At 33.9% G+C, this 27407-nt stretch overlaps 4 protein-coding genes and 1 long non-coding RNA gene across 6 annotated transcripts; 3 read left to right on the top strand and 2 right to left on the bottom strand.

Moving 5' to 3' along the window:
• Positions 1-536: 536 nt before the first annotated feature.
• On the bottom strand, positions 537-3278 carry LOC111706158 (mucin-5AC). 2 transcript variants are annotated; one of them, XM_023478943.1, is made up of 3 exons: positions 2629-3278; positions 1591-2053; positions 537-664 (listed from the first exon to the last, which is right to left on the bottom strand). In XM_023478943.1, the coding sequence occupies exons 1-3, from the start codon at positions 3265-3267 to the stop codon at positions 552-554; spliced, it is 1215 nt and encodes a 404-aa protein (XP_023334711.1). In that variant the 5' UTR covers positions 3268-3278; the 3' UTR covers positions 537-551. The 2 variants fall into 2 exon arrangements, with proteins under 2 accessions (XP_023334711.1, XP_023334712.1); XM_023478944.1 differs by lacking the exon at positions 537-664 and adding an exon at positions 681-771.
• Positions 3279-4561: 1283 nt separating this feature from the next.
• Positions 4562-7540, bottom strand: LOC111706155 (uncharacterized; the record flags this gene model as incomplete). Its single annotated transcript, XM_023478941.1, is given in 5 exon segments — positions 4562-4749; positions 5313-5385; positions 5521-5603; positions 6328-6570; positions 7302-7540. Coding segments are annotated over 4 exon segments (577 nt in total), but the record flags the coding sequence as incomplete, so codon positions are not given.
• Positions 7541-9241: 1701 nt separating this feature from the next.
• Positions 9242-12662, top strand: LOC111706152 (uncharacterized). The gene is made up of 8 exons (XM_023478935.1): positions 9242-9251; positions 9565-9680; positions 10340-10404; positions 11349-11410; positions 11515-11880; positions 11957-12008; positions 12110-12162; positions 12625-12662. Exons 1-8 carry the CDS (start codon positions 9242-9244, stop codon positions 12660-12662), a joined length of 762 nt encoding a protein of 253 aa, XP_023334703.1.
• A 569-nt stretch (positions 12663-13231) lies between these two features.
• Positions 13232-14756, top strand: LOC111706157 (uncharacterized). The gene is made up of 3 exons (XR_002766172.1): positions 13232-13318; positions 14193-14259; positions 14649-14756. It is a non-coding gene; the product is annotated as an uncharacterized LOC111706157 (long non-coding RNA).
• Positions 14757-15107: 351 nt separating this feature from the next.
• Positions 15108-25627, top strand: LOC111706156 (trichohyalin). Its single transcript, XM_023478942.1, has 17 exons — positions 15108-15115; positions 16149-16205; positions 16937-17019; positions 17263-17620; positions 17815-18127; positions 19114-19320; positions 19977-20190; positions 20426-20674; positions 20771-20867; positions 21501-21581; positions 22280-22381; positions 22531-22620; positions 22985-23092; positions 24323-24396; positions 24566-24597; positions 24926-24992; positions 25179-25627. Exons 4-17 carry the CDS (start codon positions 17510-17512, stop codon positions 25258-25260), a joined length of 1827 nt encoding a protein of 608 aa, XP_023334710.1. The 5' UTR covers positions 15108-15115; positions 16149-16205; positions 16937-17019; positions 17263-17509; the 3' UTR covers positions 25261-25627.
• Positions 25628-27407: the final 1780 nt, after the last annotated feature.

The following is a 27407-nucleotide window of genomic DNA, read 5'->3' as shown; positions in this document are numbered from 1 at the left end:
ATCCTCTAGGTCGGATACACGTGTACCATTTTATATGTTCTGGTCCCTATATTGTCAGTTTACATCCTCTAGGTCGGATACACGTGTACCATTTTATATGTTCTGGTCCCTATATTGTCAGTTTACATCCTCTAGGTCGGATACACGTGTACCATTTTATATGTTCTGGTCCCTATATATATTGTTTCAACAAACAAATAAAAAATTCTTATTTTATTACAAATAGAAGACTGAGAAAATAAAATAAAAACAAAAAAAACATTCCCTCTAGTTTTGATCAATATGGTGAATAAGGACCCCCCAGTTCCCTTCACTCAATATGAGCATAAAGCACTGTTTTGAAAACAATATTATCAATTAATTGGGAATGTCATTATGAGGTGGAAGATATAGTTTTTAAGTTTAATTCTGAAAATTTCCTACAATTGTTTCTGAAACAGAAATTCGCAAATCACTATATACAAAGAAACCAAAATTATAAAGATCATTTTTGAAAAAGAAGATGATTGAACTCTCCTGCACTTATTGCCTTGCCTTCAATACTTTTAATTTTATAATTTTATCAACTTACCTAGAATATCCATGACACTTCCCATCTTTAGAGTTTTGGCCGGAGCAAACCCTGTACTAGCAGTTATATCTGGTAAACCCCCTTTCTCAACTCCTAAACAGAAACCTTGTACTAGCAGTTATATCTGGTAAACCCTCCTTCTCAACTCCTAAACAGAAACCTTGAACTAGTTATATCTGGTAAACCCCCTTTCTCAACTCCTAAACAGAAACCATGAACTAGTTACATCTGGTAATCCCTCCTTCTCAACTCCTAAACAGAAACCATGAACTAGTTATATCTGGTAAACCCCTCCTTCTCAACTCCTAAACAGAAACCATGTACTAGTTACATCTGGTAATCCCTCCTTCTCAACTCCTAAACAGAAACCATGAACTAGTTATATCTGGTAAACCCCCCTTCTCAACTCTTAAACAGAAACCATGAACTAGCTACATCTGGTAAACCCCCCAACCTAACTTCTTAACAGAAACCATGATAACTCGTAAACGTAATTTCAAGTGATCCTCCATTATAGAGTTGCATTACAGATTCACAATGGTACCCGTTAAAAGCTTTGTCTGATCAAGTAAGAATTATAAATTCATAATTTTTTAATTTTTAAACAAGATTATTTTTAATTGTGATTTCTTCTTAAAATAAAAGTGACTTAATTTCCACTGCAGAAATAAAAAGTATTTAACTTCTTAACAGAAACCATGATAAATCGTAAACGTAATTTCAAGTGATCCTCCATTATAAAGTTGCATTACAGATTCACAATGGTACCCGTTAAAAGCTTCAAGTCTGATCAAGTAAGAAAAATCCATATTTTTTTTATTTAAAACTTGATTATTTTTAATTGTGATTTCTTCTTAAAATAAAAGTGACTTAATTTCCACTGCAGAAATAAAAAGTATTGGAACAGTTTTCAAATTAAAAACCGACACAGCCTTCCACATAATAATAAGGGTACCGTTGTGAATCAAGCGTCAGTGTCACTTAAAATAGCATCGAGTCTCCTTAAGTATAACAATTACCTCTTATACCCTCTCCAGTTTTGGTTTTAAAATTGTATGTCACGTCTGGCATGGCCGCGCTTTTAAAGTTTCCGCCCAAGTTTCTGGATGCCAACACAGACTTGACATGGGTCGGAGATGTGAATGAGTAGTGAGCACCAACACTACCCACACCTTGTTTCCTAGTTACAACCACTGGAGATCTGAACGAGTAGATTTCTAAACAAGTCTCACTAGAGATAACAGTGTCTTTCGAATTAACTTTGTCCATGGTGGTGTCTTTGGAGCTCACAGTGTCTTTGACAACTACGGATGGAGCGTCTTTGGTGCTGACAGAGTCCTGGCATGGATTTGATGGTTTATTAAAAGAAAACATTATTGAGGGTGAGGAGCTGGATGCACTAGAGACAGGAGAAGGGGCGGACTTCATGCTTGAGATGGGTTGGGCGGGCTGGAAATTGAAGGAGGGGAGAGCAGAGGGAACCTAAATAGATATGATTAAAAACTAACACAGTCAGACCAGTAAAACACAGAAATAGGAAGACGACTGTACGGAATAAAAAACGGACCTAATTTCTTATACGATTTAATTTCCAACACTCGTTGTTGAATATAAACAATAAACATATTATGGCTTAGTTTTCCTATTACACATTTCTAAAATCCTTAGTGATTAATGGATCCCAATTCTATTCCCGCAACATTGAGATTAACCACTTTAGTAGACTTTTTATCATTTAAATCATGCTTTCCTAATGTGCTAATATTCCCAATTTACGGCAGTGAATTCTTTCACATTTTTGCTTCAAAGCTAAGTTTATAAGTTTAAAATAGAATTACATTTTCTTTAAAAATCTTGACATAGAACAAACATTTCTTTTAAAATCTTGACATATAACAAACATTTCTTTAAAAATCTTGACAAAAAAAACAAACATTTATTTTGTTTTAAGGCAACGGAGAAGATAAAATAAAAAAGGCTGCATGTTGTCATAAAATTTATTGCCCAAGGGAAAGGAGGAATAATTGATAAAATTATACCCCTGTAATGAATCTAACCTTCAGAACTGGAATATCATTTGTAAGATGAGAAGGTATCTCCTCATCCTTCTCCTCCTGTACTCCTCTACTCCTCACAACCTCACTAACCTTACTCTTCATCTTCAAGGAGTCGGATGACAGGCTGGGCTCAGGCGGAGAGAAAGGGGTCGAGGCGGAAAAGGGGGCGGAGGAGAGGGAGAACGGGGGGAATGATAAACCGGAGGAGAGGGAAGGTTGAGAAGAAGGTGTTAAACTTGCGGCGGAGGTAAGAGATGGGGTGGCGGAAGAAGAAATAGGAGTGGCGAATGTTGTTTTAGGAATTGATGATGACTCTGTGAATTGAGAACTAGAAGATGTAGGAGGTGCTAGGGGAGTTGGAGTAGGTTTGGCAGATGTACTCCGCCCTAGGAATCCCCCACTAGAAGTAGGTGTGGCAGGAGAGCTCCGCCCTGGCGCTCCACCAGGAGTTAATCTATTACGATGTGTAGAGGAAACTGGGAGTGGGGAGTAGTTCTTCCTGAGAGGAGGACCGGAGAGGGAGGAACCAGGAGTACCCGCCCCAAGGCGGGGCCGCCGACGAGACGGGATTCCAAGGGAAATGTTTAGTTCGTCCTCGACGATTTTTCTTTTTTCAGCACGAGCCACCGGCATCTTCATAGCGTCCTAGGGAAAGTACGGAATAAGAAAAATAATGCTTAGGATCCGGATCCGTTGGATCCACAACATTTTGGCCTCTTTTATCCGGATCCGCCAGATCAAAGGGGAGAAATAAGCTAAATATGTAGAAACCAATTTTAAAATTCTTCTTTTGCTCAAAAAAAATCAGTGAATCATAAAGAAATATTCATAAGGATTTAAAAGGAATTGAAATCTGCAAGAGGCCCCATTGTGGAACCCCCAGACCGCCCAGGCGCAGGAAGCACCGTCCTGGATCCGCATCAAAATGAAATGGAGCCTTAGCGTTGGAAAAAAATAAACTTTATCGAGAATTGTTGGTAAACCAAAATATGGCTAAAAGAAAATGTGTACAGAATTTGAAGTGACCCTCCAATTAAAGCCTTTGTCGTTACAAGGATCAATGAGATCTTTATTTAGTAGCTGGTGGAGAAAATTAAGTAGGTTGTCAGAATTTAATGTTAAGATGGAAAAATAACGATATTTTCCCTTTTGTTGATCAGATAGAGGTTTAGAGGGTTCCATTGTGAATCAATTAATTGGCATGCCACGCTTACTTAAATATTGGTCTACATGTTAATAAAAATATTAGTAAATAAAGAGGAGCATATTTTATATTCTATTTATATTGAAAACAAGGACCTATTTACAATTGATTCAAAATCTGAAAAACAAATCCGGATCCAGGTCATTACTTTAAGATCTACTGAATTTTTTTAACAAAAAATAATTTTCAAATTGTTTTATTTTTTTTTCGCTTATTTTTATCCTAAAACTTGATGAACCGCTCTATAAATGAGGAAATTTTTATTATCTCTCTTTTTTTTCATAAGTTCAGGAGTGAAATAGTTATTTTTTGCAGTTTTTGGTTGACATTTTACCCCTTAGGTCCGGATCCGTGGATCCGCATATTTTTTCGGATCCGGATCCAGGAAGTCAAAGTTTGCTGGGGGATAGAGTTCCTTTGACTAAGGACAAACTTCTTTTGTCAGAAGACGACGACATTTAACACTCAAATCTTTTTTAATTTAGTTGATATTTTTTTCCGAAATGGTGGCAGGTTGAATAATCTTGTTTTTATTCATTTTTAGTTTATGTGCTTTCAACATAAAAATTTATTTATTTTTCCCTAATAATATTCATAAACATTTTTTTAGAGTCTTAAACATTCCTTACCTCTAGAGGGAAAACATGATTTTTAAGATGGAAGGGGGCAGGGGAACGATTTGTCGAGACAATATACACCCCTGGATTTGTATAAAGGATTCGAACTAACCTGGACTAGATCCCCCGGATGAACCACGTGAAGAGTTGGAGGATTGCATTGATGTTGTTCCTACGCTGCCACCGGCGGTTGTATTCCCGCCGAGCCCTGTATACCCGCCGGCGGGTAGTCCCATGGTACCGCCAAGGCCGACGGTTCCAGAAATAGATCTAGACTTCTGCCGATCTCTATCTCGTAATCTAAACATTATTCATTAATAAATACTAGCTCGAGTGCCCGGCGTTTTCGAATTTCGAAGAAAAAAACATTTATGTTTGATTGCAATATGCAATGTTTTAAATTAATTGATTTTTTATTTATTGATTCATTCATTTATGGATTACACAATTTATTGATGTTGAATAATTTTTTAATTGATTTATTCATAAATTGATTCAATTATTAATTGTTTAAATTATTACTGGATGCATTTATTAATTAAATTGTACACTAATAATTCATTTATATATAAATTGATGCATGTATTTGTCAATTTATATCAATTTAATCCTTTATCGATTGATTTATTTATAAATTAAGCAATTCATATTATACTCAATTCAAACGTTAATTAAATCAAATTAGTTAATTCATTAATTCATTAATCTATAAATTAATTCATCAATTAATTAATCAATTAGTTCATTAATTGATTTATCAATAACCTAATCTATTAATTCATTCATTTATCAATTAATTCATGTATCAATTAATTGATTAAAAATGATAAATTCATGTAGTAATTAATAAATGTATTGTATACCTGAGTGCAGAGCTGTATGGAGTAGATGAGAGTAACCTGGTTTTACGAGCAGAGCTTCCGAACATTACAGGACCTAGAAGGATATATTTGATTTTATGTAATACATCCCTTTAAATGTTAAACTCAAACATTTATTGATAAAAACCTGCAAACTTTTTTAAATTGTAAGAATGATTTAATCATTTTGAAAATCAAATGTTTTGTTTACCTCCATAGAGATCTTGCCCCTTTAAACGTGGAGTGATTACGCTTCCATTTACTAAACTTCTATCCTCGCTGCTGGCGCCATCTCTGAATAGTAAATTAAAATTAGCAATTTGGATCAGAGGTACTTCTTAAATAAAAACTCATTCCTTGATCTTCTCAATTCAAACAATTCGTGATTTAGAAGGTTTAATTCTAATAATTCTTAAAACTTTTGAAGAGAAACCTCATTTGAATATGATCACTTTTGAAAATTATAAAAATTAATATCTAATTCATACTTTATCAGATTCAGGGTACAAGGATACCGTTGTGAAACAGGCATTGTCATCCTTACATCGAGGGTCTTTTTATAATACGCTTAAAGATCTCTGTAATTGAAACCACGTAGTAACCCAATATTTGAGTTGCAATCCAGATTAACAACGGTGCCTCATCGTCGTAACAACAATGATAAAGATATTTTTGAATCTCTATAATAAATGTTTTTATTTTTTTGATTCCAAAATTAAAGTGACACTTATTTGACAGGAAAACAACGTTAGGTTTCTAGTGGTTACTAAGAAAATGGCGAATAGGGTGCCGAAGTGAATCGGAAATTCTGAATCAGCAGTGTCCGAAATTAATGAATTTGAGCCGCGTCTCAAATCTGCCAAAAACCGGTTTAAATTGAGCACCGGCTTAAATCTTGAAACATTGAAGACAATTTTAAGTGAAACCAACCATATTTGAGCCGCGTCTTAAATCTAAGCCGAGGATCAAATTCTTAAAATTCGGCCTCAGGTTGCTTTAAATGAGGTTTAGATTGTACCTGAAGAAAGAAGAAAGCAGTAGTTTCTGACCCGGAGACCCGGAAAATGGAGTTTGAAAGATTTTCTGTGAATCAGATTTAGATCCTGATCTTGGTGTGGGACTTGGCCCTGCCCGCTGCAAAGGGGATCCGTAGGGGAAGGGGGAGAAGGGAACGCCTCCTCCCACCCTCCCAGGAGGTGGAGCACTTCCCCTCAGGGGAGTAAATTCATCTTCTTTCCCCTCGCCCGCCATCTTGACTGGTCTAAAATAAATTAAAATNTTAACCCCCCCTCCCCCCAGTATAGAAAGATCATAAGTTTAACAACAAATCGAAGGAAATGGACTTTCAAGATAGCCTGTAAGCTGATTTATTAAATACTACGAATCTTTATCATGAGCACCCTAAGGCTTGGGGGCCGAGCGCCGCGGCTAGGACAGGCTAGGGGGCCGGGCGCTACTGTTTACTTATTTTCATGTGTTGCATATGAGATCCAAGTACAAAATTGATAGAAGCGGGGGAGGGGGGTCCAAAAATCGTTCTCTAAGAAATTACCCATTAATCCTCAGACTACTACATGTGAAACCCTATGATTTCTTTTAATGTTAATTTTTCAATGTATCGCATAAGTACCAATAAAGATTTGTGTAACAATAATTAATCTTCATACTAAAAGTGATGTAAAGATCAAGCGTTCAAGATTAACAATGTTTTAAACAGTTTTGATCTCAAATCACATTTGAACAAGTAATCACAATACACATAAACAGTTTGTATCAATACAATACAACAAATCCAAGATATCAAATGATACGATCGCGCAAAAACGTTATTTCACCTTTTGTCAGCCATTACATAACAAATTCGACGTAACTTCAGAATAATTTTTGGTTAATTTTTTTTTATTTTTAATGCATGACATGTAACACAGGACCAGAAAAAATTTATTGAATCACCCGATTTTTGAGCTTGTTATATACTGCTGAATAATTCACCTGTTGGAAAAAGCTGAGTTCGTTGAGACAAATCTCAAATGCCGGGTATATTTTCAATCCACAATATTTCACAAAACACAAACAATTCTGCCTTTTTAATGATACATTCACTTTACGCAATTGTTGGCGTATTGCATCACTTAAACGGTGTTTATTGACGCTTCAAGCTCATCACAGTACACGTGTTGCTTGAATTTGACCCACAGTGGTGCTAGAGTGCGCCATTTTGTTGTGTTAAACTGCCCTGGCGGCGGATATTGGCATTAAACAAATATTACTAGAGGCATCTATTGGTCAGAGTAAGCATTAAAATTAGAAAACCCTTAAGATTTATTTATTTAAATTTTCGAATATTTCAAACATAAATATGCATTTTGCAACACATTTCAGTTTGAATTAAAAGATTTTTTTCTAAAATTATCGATATCTTCTTCCACAAAATAACTAAAATGATAAATATCGTCTTTGCTTTATTTTACATAAAACCAAACCAAATATTAAATTCCTAAAATCGGAGGGATATTTAAAAACAAAACAAACACATTCGCAATAAAAGAACATATTGTAGTACGAGTACGAGTACGACTAGTACGATCGTATTATGGCGATAAAGCTTGAATATAATCTAAGAAAAATTCTTCTTAACAACTTTATTCAATACAAAATAAATCAACAATAGTTTTCGATCATTTGTAGAATTATAGAGAGAAAAACTGTCTCATTCTATCTTCGTACCTATTGCTGTAATGAGATGCTTTTCGCAGAGCTCTCCATTGATTAAGGTTTAATCAACGACTTTATTTAATAATTTTGCAAGCGTAGTTGCAGACTTTTCAGCTTTAAATTAAAATTGTGAACATGAACAGAACTGCAATGTAATTTAGAAATATTTTATATTATATATGGCAAACGTAGTTGCAATTAAATGACTGTTCATCTATATGAATTTAAGAGAATATAAGAGAAAAATGGGACGCTCTATATTTTTTATATCTATGTTTTAACACCATTTATTTCGTATCTTATACGATACCAGAAATACTCAATTAAAATGTATAATTACAAATCAAATGATTTTTCAACTTTAGAAAATATGTTCTTTCTGCTTTAATTAAAATGGAAAAGACGTTAGCCTATGCTAATCTTGGTAGGAAACTTAATTAACAAGTTTTATTTAACTTCATGTAGAACATTTATAGAAATCGGAGGGGGGGGGGGGCTCTCTCTAGTTGTGAAGAACATAACGCAATTGTGAAGAACATAACACGTTCTAGGTCCTATTTTTCATTTAGGGGAGGCAAATGCAATTTTGGTTTAAGAGTTAAATGGGTCGAACCTAGCCAGTTGATGTTCGGTTCCCCCCCCCCCCTTCCCCTTTCAAGTCAAACTATATTTGACTTATTCTGTTTGCAATCTTAGCTTTTACCAGATGTAGCACCGTTGGGCCTTCTAGCCTTCCGCAGTTGCAGTGCTCGGACCTATATACTTTTTTTACGTTATAGTTTACATTCTTGTCAAAAAAGCAGTTTTTCTTGATATTTTCATGAAGCTTAAAAGTAATAGTAAACACATTTCCACGGTAATCACTCATCTGAACTGTTTCCATAATAAAATCGTTTAATCTTATGACAAAAAATCTAAATTATCTTTTGGTTATTTCCTGGAGAAGAATTTTTGGACCCCCCGCTCCCATCCCCTTCATGAAAAATGTACATGGTCAAAAAAATATGACTTGTGATCGCAGAACTTGTCTAAACCTAAACTTACCCTGGAAAATATTTAATATACTTTGACCGTGTACAAAAATCTTTTTTTTGCTTAAGTCTAATTTTGATCTTTGTTTAGATAAGATTTATATACTTGAACGAGAAAAGGAAAACTTGAAATTAGTTTGTAGTCAACAGAAGATTGTTTTCCGGATCTAACCCTTATATTATCTTATGACCCTTGGTTTTTTAATTAAAAATAGACATAAGTGACACACACCTATAATTATATGCATATTCTAAGAATGGGATAAAGATTGGCCATTTGCATGCTCGTTTTTTCTTAAAAAATCATATTCTATCGGGTGTAGATTTTATTGAAACACGAGTATTGGTTAAGATTCCTTGTGACCTGAATTCTGACACTTTCTAATTTAAAGATTTATCAAGAATTTGTTATCAGTCCTTGAAAGGAACATAAATAGTTAAAATTGCTGTGAATCTGAAAAATCTTGTAATACAGTTTTTACTTCTAATTTAAAATTTTAACTGATTAGTGGTTAGCGGAAATAATTACAGCACTGCTCCACCTTCCTCTAGATCCGCTATTCAGGACTCTGCTAGAGGATCGGAATCCGCTAAACTAGCGGAGAAATCAATCCTAGCACTTCAGGAAATACAGTTTTTTAGAGATCCTCGAAAACAAATTTATTAGAACAATATAAATTGAAAGAACCGTTTTTCTAATGGTATACCCAAATAGATTATCAAGTACAATAGATGGCAACAGAGAAATGGATCAATTGTACACGACGTCACAAGTGTCAAATATAACAAGGAAAACCAAATTTTTCTCATATTAGTTGACATGTTTCTAAAATTATCGCTATCATTGATAATTTTGTAGGACACAAAAACTGAATTGACACTTGTGATGTCAGAAAACAGCTGTACTGAGAGTGTACGTTGCCATCAATTGTACTAGAATCTATTTGGTTAAACCTATCAAACCCTTCTCTGATTAATAATGTGGAAAATATGAGGATAATTTCTAGTTGGAAAAGTGTTTAATTTAAACAAATTACTTCATTGTTTCAATATCATAAATTCCGTAAGTCACTTTTTTAGAGAAACCACTACTGACAGTTTTCAAGTTTTAAAGAGAATAACTTAAATGTCTTATTTATTGATTGAACAAAGCTTGAAGGTGTCGTTGTACATGCAACATGCCACTCTAAAAAAGGAAGATCACAAATTCAACTGTACTACACAACTTATTCCTAATTTTTTTTTTTTTGTGTGTTTTTCTCTTCTAAATGAAACTGTGTTAAGGCTGAGAGAGATTTCTGGAGAAGACACTTTTTACAAGCAGATTCTAAACTTAAGGATGTCATTAGGTATAAATTATGTAAATACACGTAAATTAATTGATTTTTGGATGGATGAATAAAAGTATTAATGGAAATATAGTTTGGCGGATTTTTGGATTTATTTATTTACGGAATTATGTACTCATGAAATTACAGGTTTATGGACTTATGGAATTATGGAATTATTGACTATACGGACTCATGGAGTTATGTATTATGGAATTATGTATTTATGGAATTATGTATTTATGGAATTATGTATTCATGGAATTATGTTTTTATGAAATTATGTATTTATGGAATTATGTATTCATGGAATTATGTATTCATGGAATTATGTATTTATGAAATTATGTATTTATGGAATTATGTATTCATGGAATTATGTATATATGAAATTATGTATTTATGAAATTACATATTTATGGAATTATGTATTTACGGAGTTATGGAATTATGTATTTACGGAGTTATGGAATTATGTATTAATGGAATTATAGATTACGGACTAATGAAATTATGTATTTATGGAATTCTGTATTTATGTAATTATGTATTTATGGAATTATGTATTTATGGAATTATGTATTTATGGAATTATGTATTTATGGAATTATGTATTTATGGAATTATGTATTTATGGAATAATGTATTTATGGAATTATGTATTAATGGAATTATGTATTTATGGAATTATGTATTTATAGATTTATGTATTTATAGATTTATATATCTATGGAATTATGTTTTTGTGGAATTATGTATTTATGGAATTATTTATTTACGGAGTTATGGAAATATGTATTTATGGAATTATGGAATTATGTATATATGGAGTTATGGAATTATGTATTCATGGAATTATGGATTTAACGATTGACGGCTTATGGTTTGATTGTTGTTCTGATTGATTTATATTCTTGATGAATATTAGAAAGGTGAATGATTAATTGATAGTTAAATTATTCTAGGAGTTATGAGAATAAGTCTGCTGAAACTATTCCTTCTCTTCAAGAAATCGACCAGAACAAAGGAATTATCTTAATTACAGTTATTCCACAAATATGATTTTTTAATGAATAATTTGATAAGTTTTATTATTATGAGAGTTTTGATAAAGATAATTTATTAATGCAGGGTTTGCTGAGAATGGCAAGTACTTGCAAAATCTTCTAGAAGAAAATCTAGGACTTAAAGCTAAACTTTCTAACAATAAACCTGGAGAAGAGAAAGAAAATGTACCGCTACCACCTAATATCACTGACCGGGTCGAGTTGGCCGGTAGCAGCGTGCCAGCACCCCCCCGCCAGATCCGGTCAAATCCTGTAAATACGCAAACTACTGTACATCCGAGAAATCCGGGAACCAGCAACAGACAGTTTACTTCTGGACTGGGCCCTGGGGTGTCCTCCAATAAGGGCCCTAGAATACCCTCTTCCAGGGGTGCCAGGGTTCATCTGGACAAAATCAACCCAAGTGATATTCCCTCAGGCAGTAGCTCAGGCATGTTTTATAATAACAATATTTTTTAATCTTTTTAAAGAAAAAAAAATAATAAATTAACCATTTCATTTTTCAGTTTGCCCCCAGCCTTGTGTTCCTCAACCTAGCTCTCAGTCAACTGAAATTAGGTAAACTCACTAATTCACTTTATGTCAAACTTTGTAATTCAAATATTAGACGTACATTTTTGTCCAAGTTTTTTTTAGTATTTGATTAGTTTCTTTTTCAGACGAGAGTTGCACGGTCTTACTGAAGAAAATACATGCTTGTTAAACCAGGTCAGTATACAGTACAGTACAGTACATAACATTACAGTACAGTACAATACAGTACAGTACAGTACAGTACAGTACAGTACAGTACAGTACAGTACAGTACAGTACAGTACAGTACAGTACAGTATCCGGGGGGTTTTATAGGCTAAAAATATTCGAATTTTTTTTTCTCAAATTAAAAAAAAATCCATGGGCAACACCGGGCCCTTCAGCTAGTATTCTATATTATGATTCATTGTCAACTTGCAGTCGTATATAAACATTTCCTTTTCCCTTTTAAATAAAAGTTCATTTTGAATTGATCTTTTCGAAAAAAATGTCTGATTCACAACGGTTCCCATTAATTATGATCAAAGAATGAGATATTTATGTTTTTAACTTTTGGGGTTTATTCTACAAAAGTGAGTAGCGGATTTCCTCTACAAAAACAAAGGAGGAAATTTTTTAAATTATGAACTCTTTTTTTAAGGCAGGAAATTGCGAATATCTGCCACATTATTTGCCTAAAAAATGTTTTGAAACCTTATTCTAATAAAATGTGGAAGATACTCTCGTTTTTCTGTGTTTATTTGTAATAGCTTCTCCATTGCTTCTTATGCGTAAATGTTCGTAGAGAAACCTTAAATGAAATAAACCGTTAAAAGAAACAAAAACATGGATATCTAATTAATACTTGATCAGATAAAGCTTTTAAGGGTACCGTTGTAAATCGGGCATTAACATCTTAGCCATTAACCCTTCACAATGGATTACTTTTAATTTGTATCTCAAGATATTTTCTTTCCTTTGCACGAGCCAACTCCATTTGAATAAGAAATATTTGTCTGATGTACAATTACCGCGTATACAATAACCTATTCTGAATATTTCTTATACAAATGGAGTACCGTCTGCAGTGCAAAGCATGTATAATCATATGGTATGGCGGGCCGCGCCAGCTGTATCTCCCTTCACATGCACATTCACATACATCACATTCAAAAGAAAGCTTTGTTAATTATTTTTGAATTGTTGAACCTTTAAATGCAGATGGTCCCTTAACATTTCGATAACAGTCCCTTAGAAATTTGGTTTCTAGGAGGGCTGGAAGGACCAGGAGAACTGGGTTCCTCCTCCTGCGCGAATTGTGCGCGCTACACCTGCAGGAACGAGAAGGGGGTGAGGTAAGAGCGCGCGAACTAATTGAATAAAATTTTCTTAAATAAAATCGATTGGCCCTTGTCATGTACTTGTTCTCTAAAAATGTATCTATATAATGCGGGAATTCGACAGAACCACGGGAATGTTCTTAGCTAGGTTGTAAAGTGCTAAGTTGAAAAGGTTGAATTTTTATAGGGAAAACTAAATTTCCAAGCAATGCTGGGTCCCCGAGCTAGTCTATGTATAAAAACAAGTCTGTTTGTCTGGTTATATGTCCCATTAAAACTTATGAGCCCCTTGACCGATTTGCCTTTAATTTTGATTAGAAAACTAAAAAGAACAAGAATATTCTTAGCTTTGTTTAAAAGTTCCAAGTTGAGAAGGCTGTTTTTATATGTGTTTCTGGCAAAGCTGGGTTCCCAAGGTAGACTATTTATAAAGGCAAGGAATTTAATTTAATGTTGATTTGAAAACTAAAATTAACCACGTGAATAATCCTAGCTTAGATTTAAAGCTAAGTTGAGTAGGTTAATTTTTTTATAGGGAAAACTTAGGCAAATAAATCTCTGTTTGATCAAAACTTATGAACACCTTGACCAATTTGCCTTTAATTTTATTTGAAAAGTAGATAGAACCACGGGTATGTTCTTTTTTAACTTTTTATTGGGAAAACTTAGCTTCCAGTCAAAGCTGGGTTCCCAAGCTAGTCTATATATACACAGTAGAAATCCCAGTTTGTCTGGGAGATCATGAAATATAAATCCTTGACCAAGTTGCATAACATTTTGATTGGAAAACACGGTGGAACCAAGGGAATGTTTTTAGCTTTTTTTAAAATGAAAACTTTAGTTTCCAGGCAAAGCTGGGTTGCCAAGCTTGTAATTTCATGATTTGTAGGTTTGAGGATAGTTTGTTGGAGGACGAGGTCCATTTGTGTCAGCACATACAGTGTCTTCAACGCCAGGTTCAGCAGCTGATCAATCAATCAATCAATCAATTAACCATTAATCAATCAATTAATCAATTTTTAATTTGACATGTATATAGAATTGATAAATTGGTCAACTGATCAATTTATATCATCTAAATAATTTGTTCAAGTTTACTTATTAATGAAAAAGTTAATGTTTGATTGATGGATTAATCTTATAAACATTCGAATACTTTTACAAACTGAGTATTTCGCAAATAGCAAAAAGGACTATTTTGTAAAATATCAAGGGTTGATTGGTAAAATATTAAAACATGGTCTGCGGGAACGGGAAAAAATATTAAATTTGACATCTTGGACATCTTGGGGAATGATTTTAAAAGAAAATATTCGTCCCTGAATATACACCCCCATCTGTTGAGGTGGTTCATCTGAAGAAGGAAACTGAAAGCACGCAGGAGGCGAGGGAAGCGCAGCGTAGCGCGCTCAGCAAGCTTGCCGAAGCTCAACGTGAAATAAAGCAACTTAGGTTTAAACTATTAATTATAAAAATTATCCTTTCTTTTTTTAAAACAAGTTTTATCTCCAAAATTAATAAAAATTTAAAAATATTAATGGTTTTAAGTAATAAACTAGTTACAATTAAATCAATTCGGTAAAAACCTAGTAATTATTAATATCAATCATATACTATCAATAAAATTGTTTGATAACTGATCAGGGTTGAGTCAGGGGTTGGTGGTGGAGGCCCCCAGACAATTCCCAGAATGCGCCTCTAATTTAGGCTCATGCCGTTCCTTTAAATGGTTCTAGACTTATTTTACTGCTTTAGCAATATTGATTGTATAATGAATATATTTATTTATTTGTAAATATATTAAATAAACAGGTAAATATATTGAATAAACAGGTAAATATATTAAATAAACAGGTAAATATATTAAATAAACAGGTAAATATATTTAGAAAATTGAGAATTTTTAGTTTATTCAAAATATACTGTAAATATCCCTTTGTGGTTTTTCAACTGCTTCAAAAAAAACTTGATGGTTCTCAGAGAAAATATATTTCGATATTTTAAATATCCTTCTCAATTCTATACAAAAACAACCTTATTATTTTATAACAAAAAGATAAGGAAAAATACATTTAATAACAAATGTTTTTTTACACAAAACAAAAAAGGATGGAAAAAGTTGAATAAAAGTTGATATGGCCAACCTTGAGGTGTAGTGTTTAAGTTGGAACTGAACAAAATGTACGAGTACAAGATTCTAGAAGGTGGGGGGGGAAGGGAACGAGTTGACCGACAGTACTATAGAGGGGAGAAAGTAGGATTTAACTGGGGCAAGGGGGTATAAATACAGGTATTATGATAAGTCAAAATAAAAAATCACAGCCAAAGCTATAAAAAAAAAGCATAAACATAAACTAAATTAAAAAAAAAAAAATTGCCAAAATATTAAAGACAATAAAAATAAAACAAAACTAGGAAAAAAACAAAACAAATAAAATAAAACAGATTTTAGATTTAAACTTGTTGATGAACCAAGATTCTGTAACCATCCTGTAGGTTCTAGACTCATTCCTTCAGGATATAGATTAAGATTGCCAACAAAACCATCTTTAAAAAATGTAGCCCATATAGGCCTTTTATGCGTGAAAGAATTTGCAGAAGCCCCCCCCCCCCCCAGTTTTCATATATCCGGGGGGGAGGGGGTTTTCTTGGAAAATGTGTATTATATTACTTAAAGGGAGTGTAAGCGTAATTTCAAGTGACCCTCCATGCAAAGATGGCAATGCCCGATTCATACTTGGTCAGCCAATGCTTTTAAGGACACCATTGTGAATCCGGATTTACCATCATTGCATCATGGGTCAGTTGAAATTATGCTTACAGTCCCTTTAATCATATTGTATAGGTTGAAGTATTATTGTGTAAAGATCCTCAGCAGGATAAAGTTAAACATCTCGTCCAGGTAAAAAATATATAATTCAGGGGAGGAAAGATCTAAATCGGGATTTTGTTTAGAACTGACAACGAAGGGCAAGTTCTAATTAATAAGCACCATTTGGAAATTTCCTTCCCTGCATTTGAATATTTACTTTTTCTCTAAAGCAAAACACTTGTTAACGGGACAATCGTCTTAATTATCAGAGAGGTATGTACGATTCACACCGGTACCCTTGAAAATTTTCTTCGAAACCTTTGGATCTTTCTCTGAACAAAAAAATTAATAAAAAATCCTTTTTATATTAAAAATTAATAATTTCTGATTGAAACTTGATCTGATTAACAATGTGGAAGAAATTGTTGTTTTTGTGGCTTCAAAAGTGTTTCATTTGGATAATTTCTATTTATTGTATCTGAAAAAGAAACACTCAAGTCACTTTTGCAGAGGAACCAAAAATTAAAAAAAAACAGTTGTCAAAAGAAAAACCTGGACGATATGAATATTTTATTCACATTATCAAGTATGAATAAGTCATCCATCATCCAGAAAAAGTTTTTGAGGGTACAGTTGTGAATCGGGCATGTCACTCCTTTTATCAATCCCAGCCGTCTCTTTCATACATCCTCACTTGTCTTTAGAGTTTTAAATAGGTGTGTCTTAAACCCCTTTCAGTTGGGCCTTTTCTAACGTAAAAGAGAACGTAAAAGTGTAATGGAGGATCATTTGAAGATAAATCATATTTTTAACTGAAACAGGAAATTGAGAAACAGCGGGACCGGTACAAGGATCAAGTGCAAACCTTGATACAACAACTTAAATCTGATTCAATACAACCCAGGTATGATTTCTGTTGTTTTTTATAAATGTTGCTATTGTTTATTACTTATTTTTTACTGTCGTCGTTCTTGGCTTAAAAATTGTGCTTTTTCTTTGTAAATTGTAATATTTTTGAATACTAGGCTTTTAGGGCGCTTCGCGCCCATCTTCTATTTAAATTGTGAACATGTTCTTTTTGTTTACATTTTATTTTATTTGTAAATTGTAAAATTTTTGAATATTTGTCGCAACATTTTGTTTGCAGATTTCTGAGTACAAATGAACCAGTGTACAACAACAACAGCAAGCCTGTACAACAGCAAACTAGTACGGGCAGCTTTGTACCGCGTGTTGAAAATTCGCAATCTAATGATGTACATTCAGCTAGTCAATTACGTACAACAATCCAGTCTAAAAGTACAATACAAGGGGCCAGGGGTATTAACGAAGGGACCAGGGATGGAAAAGGGAGTGTTCAAGCTGACAAGGATGTATTCCTGGATAAAGGAAAGATGGATATGATTCGAAATGAACTCTCCAGAAAGCAGGATGAACTGACCCTAAGCAAGCTAGAGGTCACAAACCTGCGCGCAGAGCTTATGGACTGTCTTGCACAACTTCAGGTCAGCATTAAATTTGCATAGGTCTTAGACATCTTAAATTCATTAAATAAAACTAGCAACACTATATTTTAAAGGCTTTGCAATATTTTGGTTAAACAAAGATGGCTTATATGACAACTTAAATCCCATGTACGTTAATTTCCGTTTTTTTATAGTTTTATTTTGTATGAATGATTTATTATTATTGCTTGAAGAGGGGTGGAGAGAAGGGTACTCAAACCTCACCGCGAAACCAACTGGCGGAGAAAGAGATGATAAAGGCGGAAAAAGCTAAGCTTGAGGCGGAATCTCTCCAGCTTGCGGCGGACCAGGACAGACTAAAGGTTGAGAGATTCAGAATTGAGGCGGAAAGAGATATTCTTCTGAAAGAAAGATCTAGTCTAGAGATACAGAGGGAGAGATATCTCCAAGAGATGAGATCCTCAAGAGATAAACAAGATGGCAGAGTTCATGTTACAGAGATTAATAAATCTAAATCATCTCCAAACCTTCCATCAACGGCGTCAGGTACTTCCTACAGTTCAATCAGAACTTATGTTCTGTAAATCTTGGGATCTAGCTTTGATCTTCATCTTATGCATGCAGACCATCGGATTAATTTAATTTCTATTCCAACTCCCGCGGTGGTCATACTCTGCATTGATTAAGGGATCAACGGGTTATACATTTCTATAATATAAAAGTGTCCACATTGGATGTTGAGATCAAGCGTTTAAGATTAATGATACTCAACACAAAGTTTCGATTTCAGTTCATATTATTTTACTACTAAAATCCATTAAGCGGAGGGGGTTTAATGGCACTTATTAAAAAAAATTGCATTTTTTGAGGAAAAAATACTTTTGTCATTTACAAGATTAAAAAGTAATTTAGATGATGTAACTTTTTTGCATTTAATATTTGAGATCAGGCATGATTTTTAGACATATATTTTAAAGGAAAGGATGGATGGAGGGGTGTAGGTATAATGTCTAACAGTAGACATAATTTTTGATACTTTGAAGTGAGAATTAATTAGAGAAAGGGGAAAATATGCAAAATTGGAGTTAAAGGGTTTGAAGAGAGGATGCACGTGGATAACTTGAGAGACTATGAAGAAAATTACATAAATGAAAAACGTGGGATGTAGATGGAAAAACATTGTACATAGTGTTGAAATCTAGCAGGACATGAATGAAAAACACAGGATGGGGGATGTAGATGGAAAAACATTGTACATACCTACAGTACCAGTAGGGTTGAAATCTAGCAGGGACAGGAATGATAAACACGGGATGGGGGATGTAGATGGAAAAACATTGTACAATGTACATACCTACAATACCAGTAGGGTTGAAATCTAGCAGGGACATGAATGATAAACACAGAATGGGGGATGTAGATGGAAAAACATTGTACATACCTACAGTACCAGTAGGGTTGAAATCTAGCAAAAATCAATCACTTTCTGCAATAGCACTATGATCATCTTTTCTATGTACAAAATTTACTAGGTGGTAGAGAAGTTAGAAGTGTAGGTGGTGGTCCTGAAAGTGAAGGTGGAGTTGTTGGAGGTCCAGGAAGTGTACATGACCTATGTGAACGGGAACTAGCTGGAGTACACCGTACTGCTGCTGGACTCCAGAGTAAGATTGTTCATTTAGAGAAGCTACTGGAGAACACAGAAAATGCTTTGAAGATAAATCAGAACCAGAATGCTGGTAAGTATTTTCTTTTAAACTAATTATTCCTCTATCTCCCCTCGACCTTATTTTTCTTTGCTCATATTTTGAATTACGAATCGCTTCAAAGGGATTGCAAGCTTAATTTCAAGTGATGCTTTATTTTAAAATGGGCATCTCCTATACACAACTGTACCCTTGAAAACATAATCTGATAACAAATGTCAGAGATAAAGTCGTTTTTCTGACTCAAAAAGTGTTTTTTTCTTCCTAGCAAGAAATGTGCAAGTCACTAACACATTTGCAGAGAAACCACAAATGAAGATAAACAGATTGAATAATAGGGTTTCCAACGTAACAGATTTTTTTCTTACGCGTAATTACGTGCAGTGACGCGTAATAATTTTCATTTCGTGTAATTTCGTAGGATTACACGTAATTGGGGAAATATCCATTTCGCGTAATAAGTGAAACTATAATTATGAGTAATTACGGCGTAGTTTTGCGTAATTTCTACAACCTAATTTCGCAAAACAACGTAAATACGACTGGAAACCCTATTGAATGAGCAAAAACATGCATATCGAATTAATATTTGATCAGTCAAAGCTTTTAAGTGTACCGTTGTTAATCGGTTATTATCATCTTTGCTTGCAGGGTCACTAATAACGCTTATTGATTGCGTGTTGTTCTAGAGAATAGTAAACGATGTTATGAGCAGAGTTCTCAAATACTTCAGCTGAAGAACGCTGTTAGTCAGGCCAACATTACTGGAGACCAGCTCAGGGCTAAACTGGACAAGAAGGAAGATCTGGTGCGCAGGCTCTTGGATGAAAAAACCTCGGCATTGGACAAGGAGCGCTCCACACGGGACAAATTGGCGGAGCTTGAAAAGGATCTCTCATCTAGGAATATAAAACCAATCTAATTTATTTTATAATTATTGTTGTATCTGAATCAGAGCAACATGGATGTAAAACAAAAGAAACCATAATTGAATTATACACTAAATAGTTTACTTTTGCTTTATTCGACTATTCCATCTCAAAACGTTCTTGGGAAAAATAAAAAACGGCCACAGTAAACTCAAAGAATTTTTGTTATTGAAATACTGATAGGTTTAAGAAAACTGGTTCTATTTCAGGAGAAGAAAAATTGAAGAGACAGAGAATGAAATTGAAAGATTAAAAAGAATTGAAAAGGATGAGGTGGATCATAGGGAGAGGGAGGTGAGAAGCGTTAAGGAGAGAGAGAAGAGGATAAAGGAGAAGGAGAAGAGGATTGAGGAAAAGGAGAAGGAGTTTAGAAGGATGAAGGATGAATGGAGTAGATCAGATGAAACATCGAAGAAGATTTCTTCAGAGAACTCATCCCTGAAGGAAGAGTATTCTAGGTAAAAGTTAATTCATTAATTTATTCAGATACACATTCATTCATTCATTCATTCATACACCTATCATCTAATCATCCTTTTATTTATTTATCAAAGGTTGGATGTTGAGTATAAGGAGAAGGTTCGGGAGAACCAAGACAAGGCTGATGAAATCAATATTCTTAAGATAGAACTGCAAAAGTATATTACAGAGGTAGGGAAGCTCAATTATCTTGATAAATTTTTGACAGAAAAACATTGATATATAAATATTTATTCTTTGCGAACACATTTAAAGATTTAAAAAACGGGTTCACATTATGATAGAAAGTAAAGTAATAGCATTACATATTTTCAAGTTCAAGTTTCATAGCATCTAACATTTGAAGAGAAATAGAATTTGTCAGACCCTGCTCTGCCTTCTCAGGATCTGGTTTAGGATCAGGGCCAGACAAAGGATTAGGTTCAGGTTCCGGGTGATAGTGAGGTTAAGTTTCAGGCTCATTGATAGATGTTAGGTACTTTCCCAATGACATTTTCCTAAGCGGCAACTTCCCATGGGTATTTTTGCAAGTGGCAACTTCCCAAATGGGCAATTTCCCAAGCGGCAACTTCCCAGGTCTATCCTAGCCTCAGCGCTTGACCCCTAGTCTATCCTAGCTGCAGCGCTCGGTCCCAATTGCAGCCTGAAGTGCGTCGGAAGGCCTAACCTAACCTTTGGGAAGTTGCCGCTTGGGAAATTGCTCATTTGGAAAGTTGCCCCTTGGAATATTGTCACTAGGGAAGTTGCCCTTGGGAAATTGCCTTTGGGGAAATACCTAACACCCATTGAAACATTCCCTCTTAGGTTCGGAGGATAGAGGCTGTATTAGAGGACAAGGAGAAGGACAGGAGGAGGATTCTTATTCAGTTCGAGGAACTTTCAAGGGTAAGCAAACTTAGGAGTGTGTGCTACTGCAGGCCCCTGGTTAGTGCCAGGTTCGGTCGCCAGGGGGATACAAATCAGCTTGTATAAGATTATGATAATGAAAGTATTGTGTATTTTCAAATAGAAATACTTCTAGATTTGATGGCAAAATTGGCGAATCAGTCTGATCAAACCTAGGTGTAGTGCCATGAGTAGGGCTGGGCATGTTCCTATTTTTTTGTAATCGTTCGTTCCTCGTTCCTTCTTTTTCTAATCGTTCCATTCCATTCTGCTAAGTTCCCTTTTGTTCATGATCTCCTCCAGTTCTTAGTTAACAGTTGATAAATTTATTCATAGTTGGAAATATCTTAGGTATACAATATTGGGTTTAGAAAATTAGAGTTTGTGGCAAAGACTCAATTCCTTTAGATTTAGAATAAGTTCCTGATTTAGAACGTGTTTCTGATAGACCGCTCCAGACCATTCTTTTCAACAAATTATTGTTTGTTCCACGTTTATTAATTTCTAGATCGTTCAAATATATTCAAGAAGGTGTTAAATGCATTCGATCTTTTTTTCGCTAAAATGGCGTCATTCTTGATGATTCTGTTTGTTCCCGTAAAAGAACAATCGTTCCCCAGGAACGACGCCCAGTCCTAGTCATGAGCTGTCCAATGCCATGAGACTTGGAGTTAGAACTGAATCCTAATGATGTTCAGGAAAACCATGAAACAGAGACGATAAACAGAACCCTAGAGATGCAAACAGATAATCTGGTTCTTGAAATCAAAGCCAAACAGTCGGACTTAGAGGCTGCTAAGGTGATTAATTAATCAATCAATAACCTCACTGATTCACTAATATGATTCATATTTGGTGGGTTAGTTTGTTGATTGGATGACTAATTAATTGACTAATATGAAGTTATTAATTAACTCAATGGTTGATTGATTGATTGATTGACTTCTAGGCCCGATGTGAAGGACTAGATAAATATGTTGAAGAGGTTCTCCGACAAAATGAACAATTTAGAACTCAGATAATCACACTCAATGCAAAGGTAGGATCATTTTGAAGCGCACTTCTTTTAGCAATATCATAATATACGTTTGTCTGTTTGTCTGTTTTTGTCAAATTAACGTCAAAATGGCTGAACCAATCGGGCCTAAATTTTGTGTGGGACCTCACATGACCCTAGGGAAGATTTATGGATGATCAAAATTTCAAACATTAGCCTCTAACAAAATTCGATTTTCATTAAATTTTGAAAATCCATAAACAAATTTTATACAATTTGCGAACTTTTTTCTTTTGTTTTACAATGTATAAAAAGAGAAAATTTTCGCAATTGAGAAGACGGGTGTGAAGCTCCCTGAAAGCCTAGTATGTGATAAATCTCAATAAGACTCTTTTTTTTTGTACAGGTTGATATGTTGACTGCAGACCTTCAGGACAACAGGATAGCTAGAGATAGTGTACTTACTGACCTTGATGGAGTCAATGAGCTAGCGGTCAAACTAAACTCTGATAAGGTGGGTTATTGGGTAGTGGAGTGTACTTACTAAACTTGATGGGGTCAATGAGCTAGCGGTCAAACTAAATTCTGATAAGGTGGGTTATTGGGTAGTGTAGTGTAATTACTAAACTTGATGGGGTCAATGAGCTAGCGGTCAAATCTAACTTTGACAAGGTGGGTTATTGGATAGTTTAGTGCACTCTTTGACCTTGATGGGGTCAATGAGCTAGCGGTCAAACTACTAAACTCTGACATGGTGGGTTATTGGGTAATGGAGTGTACTCACTGACATTTATGGGTCAAATAGCTAGGGGTCAAAATAAACTCTGACATGGTACTGCATTCTTAGTTTAGTGTACTTTTAATAAATATTGGGTAACATGATATTCTGTAAACCTGCAATACGTTGTACATTATTAACTATCTATGTTTGTAAACTTCTACGTAAAACCCATTATTCATTTGAACTGCGTTTCAAATAAATACGTAGCAGGATTAGCTTAATCCTGTGATATAAAATGCTATAATACGTAATGAGATTGCCTTAATCATGTGATATAGATATCGACGTAGGAATTGTAATTTACGTCTATTAACTTTAACTTGTAACATATAAACCTCAAATACACTAGTTGATATAGTAACTCCGTACTGTTCACTAGGAGAGAGTAATCGTCCCTGTTTTGATAAACAGGTTGAGGATCGTTCCCTTGAATTTGGGATCAATAGTTACAAGCTTCCGATTGATATGTTCCCAGAAATTGTTATAGAGTAGGCATTTACTACAAACTATTTAACCTAGACGGAATAAAAAAACTGATCCTTAATATAATAAGGAATTATAAATACTCGATATTGTTTATAAAACTCGATAATATAATAAGTTTTTAAGGTCAGTTTCCCGATAATGTGATTAGATCACTTACCTTATTTGGTTTTGTAACATTATTTGGTCATATAACCTAATTTGGTCATAAAAATATCATTGGGACGAAAAAAGACACTGAAAAGGGTTTTTAAATGTCGTCTTTACATGGTTTTACAGGAGTAGCTTACAATTGAATATTAATAAATTTGTGCAGTGTGTACAGTTGAGGCGTCCTTCATAACAGCATATATAACTTCTGTGGGAAAAAATAATTTGTGTAATGAGAGGGGGGGAGAGTGATTTTTCGATAAAATATACACCCCTGCTTCATATGTAAATATAAGTGTGGTAAGATACAAATACTAATATCTTGTCCAGGTTGATTTGCTGCATAGGATTGGAACACAAAACGCTGAGGTTGAGACACTCCAAGGGGAGCTCGTCAAGTTAAGGTTCGTTTTTTTAATTAAAATGTAAAAATTAAAATTAAAAATATGGCAAAAAAAACGAAAAATAGTGCAGTAGAGGATTGAGATAAAAAATCTAATTTGTTTTTTTAGATTTTTTATCTTCTTATGATAATCAACATTTTTTTACATTTTATCAATTATATTTTTTCAGAGAGGAGTTGTTGCGGGCTATGGCAAATCTAGGTAAGGTATTTTAATCCAAGCAAATATTCTTTAATTTTAAAAGACTTTTCCTATTTTACAAAAATTTCCTTTCATAAGACAAAATACAGCTTTACTTTAGATAGTTACAGCTTTACTTTAGATATTTACAGCTTTACTTTAGATATTTACAGCTTTACTTTAGATATTTACAGCTTTACTTCAGATATTTACAGCTTCACTTCAGATATTTACAGCTTTACTTTAGACAGTATACAGCTTTACTTTAGATATTTACAACTTCAAGCTAAGATTTACATAAAAATCACGCAAACATAAGTTTCAATTGAAAATTTTTACCTTGTTTAAGAGGATGAACGGCACAGAGGTCGAACATTACAAAACCTCGTTATATCCACACAGTCTGCAGAGACAAGGTACAAGTTTTGAAAATACGCCGCTAGGTGTCTCTGTTAGATATATTTTAGGGTTTATTATATGTTCTTCGTGTTCAAAATTTTAAAAAAAATTATTTTTCAGTTTTCATGTAGAATTTTTGGGTCATTACTTATTTTTTTAATGATTTTTTTTATTTTTTCTTTGTGTTTATAATGTTTGTTTAGGGAGACAGTGATAAAGGAAGTAGAAGAAGAATTAAACCAGAACTATAATTACGAACGATCTCAACATTCGGACAATAAATAATATGATAATGAGATTTTTCTAATTATTCTACAAAACCCTAAACGTTAAAGGGACTGTAAGCGAAATTTTAAGTGACCCTTCATGCGAAGATCGCAAAACCCAAATTTAAATGGTGTACTTTTAACCTCAATCTGATCAAGAATGTGGAAGATATCGTTGTTTTTTTCTGAACTTGGCATATTTTTCTGGAAACTATAAAAGCTTAACCCCTTGGATAAATTGATTAAATCTCATTTCATTTACTAGTCCTATTTCTCCTGTTTAAACCTAGATTAAGGGTGATACTATGCACTTTTTTTAATGAAATCCATGTTGTGCCAATCCCAACTTTTATTCGATTCAAGTCTTAAATAAATCTGAGACAATTTTTTTCATAACTATTCTACTTTTTTAGTGATGTCAGAGAGAAAAAAATTCTCAAAAATGATCTGTTCTGCAACACTGAATTCAGAAACAATTGTAATAATTCCTTAAAAAATAATAAATGTATAAATGTGAAAAAACTAGCTTTTTAATTTATCAAACAAATTTTGAAATATCGAAATTAAGATTCAACCTCTAATGAATAATGATCTTAGTTTTTGTAATTTCTAAGTGAGTTCTAATTTTTCAATTTGTCCCTTAAATGACATTTTAATGAAATTATAGTTTCACCTTGACACATATGTTAACAATCTTATAGTTTATATATGTAGGTATTAATATATGTATTATTATATATGTATATTGCTTGGTCCAGTAATTCTAATGTATTTACATACAAAGTTACCCACAAAAAATTACATTGCAATGACGACATAAAACTCTTTTAGATATGTTCTACAATCTGAAGAGTATGTACAATCATATCTAAAGTTTCATTTAGCAAGACCAAGAAATATATAGACCAGGAACCGCCATATCTGTGTACTGCAGTGGGAGGAGATCAAAACAAAGAATTCAGGGGCAACGCATCATTTTTGAGGGAAAAGGGCCCAAGAGCTGGCTGGAAGAAAATATATTGCTATTTTATTTTCCATATTGACCAGAAAGCCAAAAATCATTGTATTCGCTCTAACTTGATTTAACTCGTTTTTTCTTGGACTGTAATATCACATCAGAGCTTTAGTGCTTTCCCTTCAACTTCTGCGGGGGCACTGGGTTTGTTTACATTCCTCCCACAGTGTACTACAGTACATAATATGCGTATATCTGAGTTGGGCGTTCCTGTATATAGTTCATTGATCAAGACTATGTATGTTCTAAGCAGAAGACCAAATTGAAGCGACATTTAAGTCTCTTGTTTTGTGAAAAGCGCTGTGTTCTATAGTAAAACGTTTTTTTCAGAAAAAGTTTTACAGGGTACTGATGTGTAGTCTTTAATGTTAATGACAAACTATGAAATTATTACAATGTAACTTAGTTAATAAGTTTGGCAATAATTCAAATTTCTCGTTGCTTTTTTACAAATTTTTGATTTATTAAACATCTTTGTGATTTTCATCTTGAATACGTCCATTGTCTCCTTATTCGGCCAAATTAAAGTGATAAATATTCTAAATTGTCAAGAAACTGAAATATATATGTTTAATGCGCATTGTTAATTGGCTCCTCAATGTTAAAATCATCATTGTCAGAATCTAATTAATTTGAGTCGCGTCTCAAATCCGCCGAAAACCGGTTTCAATTAAACGCCAGCTTAAATCTTTAAACATTGAATATAATTTCAAATTAAACATCCATATTTGAGCCGCATCTCAAATTTAAGCCGCGGCTAAAATTCGCCCTCAGGTCCCTAAAAAGATATCTTTGACCGATCATGAAAAAACTTTAGCAACAAGTTACATTAAAACTGTGTTTTAGTTTACTATCAAAACTGGTCATTTTAATTCAAAGGATTCGAATATTTCCCTCAAACTCTTCGAATATTTCTAATCCCTGTATCTTTGCAACCCGAAGTCGTAGACCTTAGATGTTGCAAACTATAAATTCTGTAAGAATCAAATGAAATATAAAAAGTCAGATTTTGTTGAGCATAAATAATTATTTGTGCTTTTTCAGTGCGTTCAATTATTAGCTTTTTTTGCTTTCAGAGCGTTCAATACTTAGCTTTCTATGCTTTCAGAGCGTTCAATTATAAGGTTTCTTTGCTTCCAGAGCCTTCAATT

The sequence above is a fragment of the Eurytemora carolleeae genome, unplaced genomic scaffold (genome assembly GCF_000591075.1).
Source record: "Eurytemora carolleeae unplaced genomic scaffold, Eaff_2.0 scaffold575, whole genome shotgun sequence".
Taxonomy (NCBI): domain Eukaryota; kingdom Metazoa; phylum Arthropoda; class Copepoda; order Calanoida; family Temoridae; genus Eurytemora; species Eurytemora carolleeae.
Note: the sequence above shows the minus strand (reverse complement) of the source record. Positions and strands in the feature narration are given on the sequence as shown.

Bases quoted from the DNA above. Each gene is read 5' to 3' on its own strand.
- LOC111706158 (XM_023478943.1), bottom strand. From the start codon at position 3,267: ATGAAGATGCCGGTGGCTCGTGCTGAAAAAAGAAAAATCGTCGAGGAC. The intron at 2,054-2,628 runs GTTAGATTCATT...ATATCTATTTAG, and splicing joins ATGATATTCCAGTTCTGAAG to GTTCCCTCTGCTCTCCCCTC. The intron at 665-1,590 runs GTAATTGTTATA...GTTTCTGTTTAG, and splicing joins AACTGGAGAGGGTATAAGAG to GAGTTGAGAAAGGGGGTTTA.
- LOC111706152 (XM_023478935.1), top strand. The intron at 9,681-10,339 runs GAAATACAGTTT...AACTGTGTTAAG, and splicing joins AATCAATCCTAGCACTTCAG to GCTGAGAGAGATTTCTGGAG. The intron at 12,163-12,624 runs GTATACAGTACA...TCTTTTTTTAAG, and splicing joins ATGCTTGTTAAACCAGGTCA to GCAGGAAATTGCGAATATCT.
- LOC111706156 (XM_023478942.1), top strand. From the start codon at position 17,510: ATGGATATGATTCGAAATGAACTCTCCAGAAAGCAGGATGAACTGACC. The intron at 18,128-19,113 runs GTACTTCCTACA...AAAATTTACTAG, and splicing joins CCTTCCATCAACGGCGTCAG to GTGGTAGAGAAGTTAGAAGT. The intron at 22,382-22,530 runs GTGATTAATTAA...ATTGACTTCTAG, and splicing joins CGGACTTAGAGGCTGCTAAG to GCCCGATGTGAAGGACTAGA.